The 3,766-nt window shown below is 50.0% G+C and overlaps 1 protein-coding gene across 1 annotated transcript; it reads right to left on the reverse strand.

Moving 5' to 3' along the window:
* Positions 1 to 403: 403 nt before the first annotated feature.
* LOC134434662 (olfactory receptor 14J1-like) lies at positions 404 to 3,145 on the reverse strand (the record flags this gene model as incomplete). The annotated part of the gene is made up of 2 exons (XM_063183301.1): positions 404 to 409; positions 2,684 to 3,145. Coding segments are annotated over 2 exons (468 nt in total), but the record flags the coding sequence as incomplete, so codon positions are not given.
* Between the last annotated feature and the right edge of the window lie 621 nt (positions 3,146 to 3,766).

Below are 3,766 nucleotides of genomic sequence, written 5' to 3' on the forward strand. Positions count from 1 at the left end.
AACAAAGACCTAAAAAGATTGAAAAAGACCAAGAAATGCTAACTAAACTTGAAAGAGAATGTGAAAGACTAGAGGCAGTAATAGAAATGCTAGAAAAGTTTGAAGCTGAAAAGACACAACGAGAAAACCAAAATTCTGAAAAGATATAAAAGATATCAGAGCATAGCTTTTTAATAAAGCACAAATCATAATGATCAAGAAGATAAATGGGGGATTTGTGATAAATAGGTATGATTCATGCTGATAAAAATTGAAACAGTAATTAATATTGATACATTAATTAATATTTTGGAATAATAAAAAGTTAGAAGTTGTAATGAAAAAGAACAGAGGGAGAGGAGGGGCTCCACCCCCCTCTTCCCGGCAGATGTTTTCAAGGATCACAGGAAAGAAGCCAAAGATGTCATTGCTAAAAATGAGCAAAAACCTGGTTGGGTCACAGAAAGTGCTAATTATAAGGGATTTAATGCCTTGATATGTAGATATAGCGATATGTTAGTCTTGGCTTACATTGTACTGGCTTGGTGTGCATGTGTAACCCAAAGGTGAATTAAAGGACACAGAAGAAGACTACTGAGCCTTCATCAGAGATGACCCCCAAAGACTTGTGCAATCACCAAACCGAGTGGTGGCGCATGGGTGGTAAAGGTGGTAATGAAAGCTAAGATAGAGATATGACGAACCGAAAATGGGAGGAGATGGTATTGACACATGGCATATAATAGGTGATTTTCACTTGACAAGCTTGTACGTGAGGTGGCAAGGGTCCCAGAACTCTGCCCTCCGTACCCCGTGGTTGTCTTTTGCTTATGCACTATTATTGGAACCAAATTATCCCTTTCAAAATATATTGTATCCAATTTATATTTTTTTTATTTTAACTATTCAATTAAAATTGTTACTACTTTTAATATTGTTTGGTTATTTTTATGATGGGATACTTGAGCAAACAACAAAATTCAATCTGCTATCTTTAAAAAAAAAAAAAAGCAGAGAGAACGTTTTGTCCTATTTTCTTTTCCTTTTTATAGTTTGATATCTAAAATCCCCAGTTGATATTGACCCCCAGCACCTTCTAATCCAGTCTGAATATATACAAATATCAGGACCCTTCATGGCTGACAATCAATTGCACTTTATTCCCACCCCCTCTCCACCATTTCTTTTATCCAACCCCTGGCACTCCTATGGATCAAGAATGGTATGGCCAGACGGAGAAGGTCAGGGATTCTTCCCCTGTGCTCAGCACTGGTTGGGCAGCATCTCGAGTGCTGTGTCCAGTTCTGGGTCCCCCAATTTAGGAAGGACATGGAGGGGCTGGAGTGTTTCCCAGAAAAGAGCAACAAGGCTGGGGAGAGGAGAGGAAAGGGCAAACAGGGATGGGCTATTTGCCCTTTTGCAGGGCAGGAACAGGGATGGGCAAAAGGAAGAAATTACTACCAGGGAAGAGTAAAAAAAGCAAAGGTGAAGCAGAGGAAATGCTCAGGGCAGTTTCAGGGTGGCTGCCAGGCAGCCCTGGCTCTGAGCAACAGCGTCTGCAGTGGGACAGGAAACTCCCAGGTGATGGGAACAAACTTTCTGGCTGACTGCAGAGGCCAGGACAAAGCTGAGTGATTTCCCTGGTGTCCCCCAGTCCTTGCAGGCCCCAGGGGCTGATGGCATTTGTGCTCCCTCAGGTTCATGTCCCCACAGCAACAGCATGGGGGTGCTACCCCTGCTATGTGCAATGCAACCAGGGGCTCCTGAGCCATTGCTGCCGTGTCTGTGTCTGCAAGGATGGGTCACCTGTGTGAGCTGGGGGAGAGGCCAGGGCTGCAGAGGGGGGATGTTGTTGGCAGCTCTATGAGGACGCTCTGGGATGCTGCCCTGGGCTGTGCAGCGCACTGGGAATGGATCAGCCCCTGCTCTGCTGCTCCTTCCCACCTGCCCCAGGGCCCTTGCAGCGCACCAGCCATGGTGTTTGCCCCCAGCCTGCCCACGGCCAGCCTGAGGCTTTTCTGTGCTGAGCATTGGCCTGGGCATGTTCTTGAGAGAGCCTGGGCAAGGAGCCTGGAGCCCGCAGGGCCTGGGCTGAGGTGTCAGCGCTGCCCCAGCAGTGCCCATGGCCTGTCGCTGCTGCAGCCCCGGCACTGCCACCCCCAGGGCTGTGCCCGGCCCCGAGAGCACTCAGGCCCTACAGCAACACCAGGGCCACCAGGGCAGCAGGGCAGGGCCACGGCAGCAGCACTGGCAACACCAAGTGCTGCTGCTGCTGGGCACAGCTACTGGGCCAGCACTGATCTGCCCCCAGCTCTGCACACAGACATTGCTGCTGCAGCTCCAGAGAAGGCAACAAAAGGGCATCTCTGCAGAAAACTTGGCTAGGAGGTCCTTTAGTTCATTTAAAGCCATCAAGAGTGCAGCCCCTCATTGACACAGTCTGTGGCCACAAATCAAGGTGGAGAGAAACAAAATGGGAAATGGCAGAAAGAATGACGTCTTTGTGGATAATATAGAAAAACTAAAGCAAACAAAACAAACTTCCACACTGAAGCCAATAAGAAGTATCAAAGATGATTTTATTATAGGTGATTTGCCGAAATTGGCCAGCAGTTTATTGTTTCTGAAACCATCCAGCCATCAGTCTCCACACTGCAGCCTTGAGCTCCCGGTTCCTCAGGCTGTAGATAAGGGGGTTCAGGGCTGGAGGCACCACTGAGTACAGAACTGATAGGGCCAGATCCAGGGATGGGGAAGACATGGAGGGCGGCTTCAGGTAGGCAAATGCAGCAGTGCTGAGGAACAGAGAGAGCACAGCCAGGTGAGGGAGGCAGGTGGAAAAGGCTTTGTGCCGTCCCTGCTCTGAAGGAATCCTGAGCACGGCCCTGAAAATCTGCACATAGGAGAAAACAATGAACATAAAACAACCAAATACCAAACAGGAACTTATAGCAATGAGTCCCAGTTCTCTGAGGTGGGATTTGGAGCAGGAGAGCTTGAGGATCTGTGGGATTTCACAGAAGAACTGGCCCAGGGCATTGCCATGGCACAGGGGCAGGGAAAATGTATTGGCTGTGTGCAGCAGTGAATAGAGAAAGGCACTGGCCCAGGCAGCTGCTGCCATGTGGGCACAAGCTCTGCTGCCCACGAGAGTCCCGTAGTGCAGGGCTTTGCAGATGGACACGTAGCGGTCGTAGCACATGATGGTCAGCAGGGAAAGCTCTGCTGCAATGAAAAAGACAAAAAAAAATAGCTGGACCGCACATCCTGCGTAGGAAATGTCCCTTGTGTCCCAGAGGGAATTGTGCATGGCTTTGGGGACAGTGGTGCAGATGGAGCCCAGGTCAGCAAGGGCCAGGTTGAGCAGGAAGAAGAACATGGGTGTGTGCAGGTGGTGGCCGCAGGCTACGGCGCTGATGATGAGGCCGTTGCCCAGGAGGGCAGCCAGGGAGATGCCCAGCAAGAGGCAGAAGTGCAGGAGCTGCAGCTGCCGCGTGTCTGCCAATGCCATCAGGAGGAAGTGCCTGATGGAGCTGCTGTTGGACATTTGTGCTGTCTTGGCATGGGGATCTGTAAAAAAAGTAATCATGGAATAGTTGGGTTTGGAGAGAACTTTAAATATCCCAGAACAGCTTAGGGGCACTTTCCCCCACTGCCTGCCCAGGGCTCTGCTGCCTGGAGCTGTCCCTGCCAGCAGCTGCTTCCCTGTGCCCAGAGCTGAGCCCTGCCAGTGCTGCCAGAGCCCAGTCCTGCGGGCTCAGCTCTGTCCTGCAGACCCCTCCCAGCT

Source organism: Melospiza melodia, unplaced genomic scaffold, assembly GCF_035770615.1.
Source record: "Melospiza melodia melodia isolate bMelMel2 unplaced genomic scaffold, bMelMel2.pri scaffold_45, whole genome shotgun sequence".
Lineage (NCBI taxonomy): Eukaryota > Metazoa > Chordata > Aves > Passeriformes > Passerellidae > Melospiza > Melospiza melodia.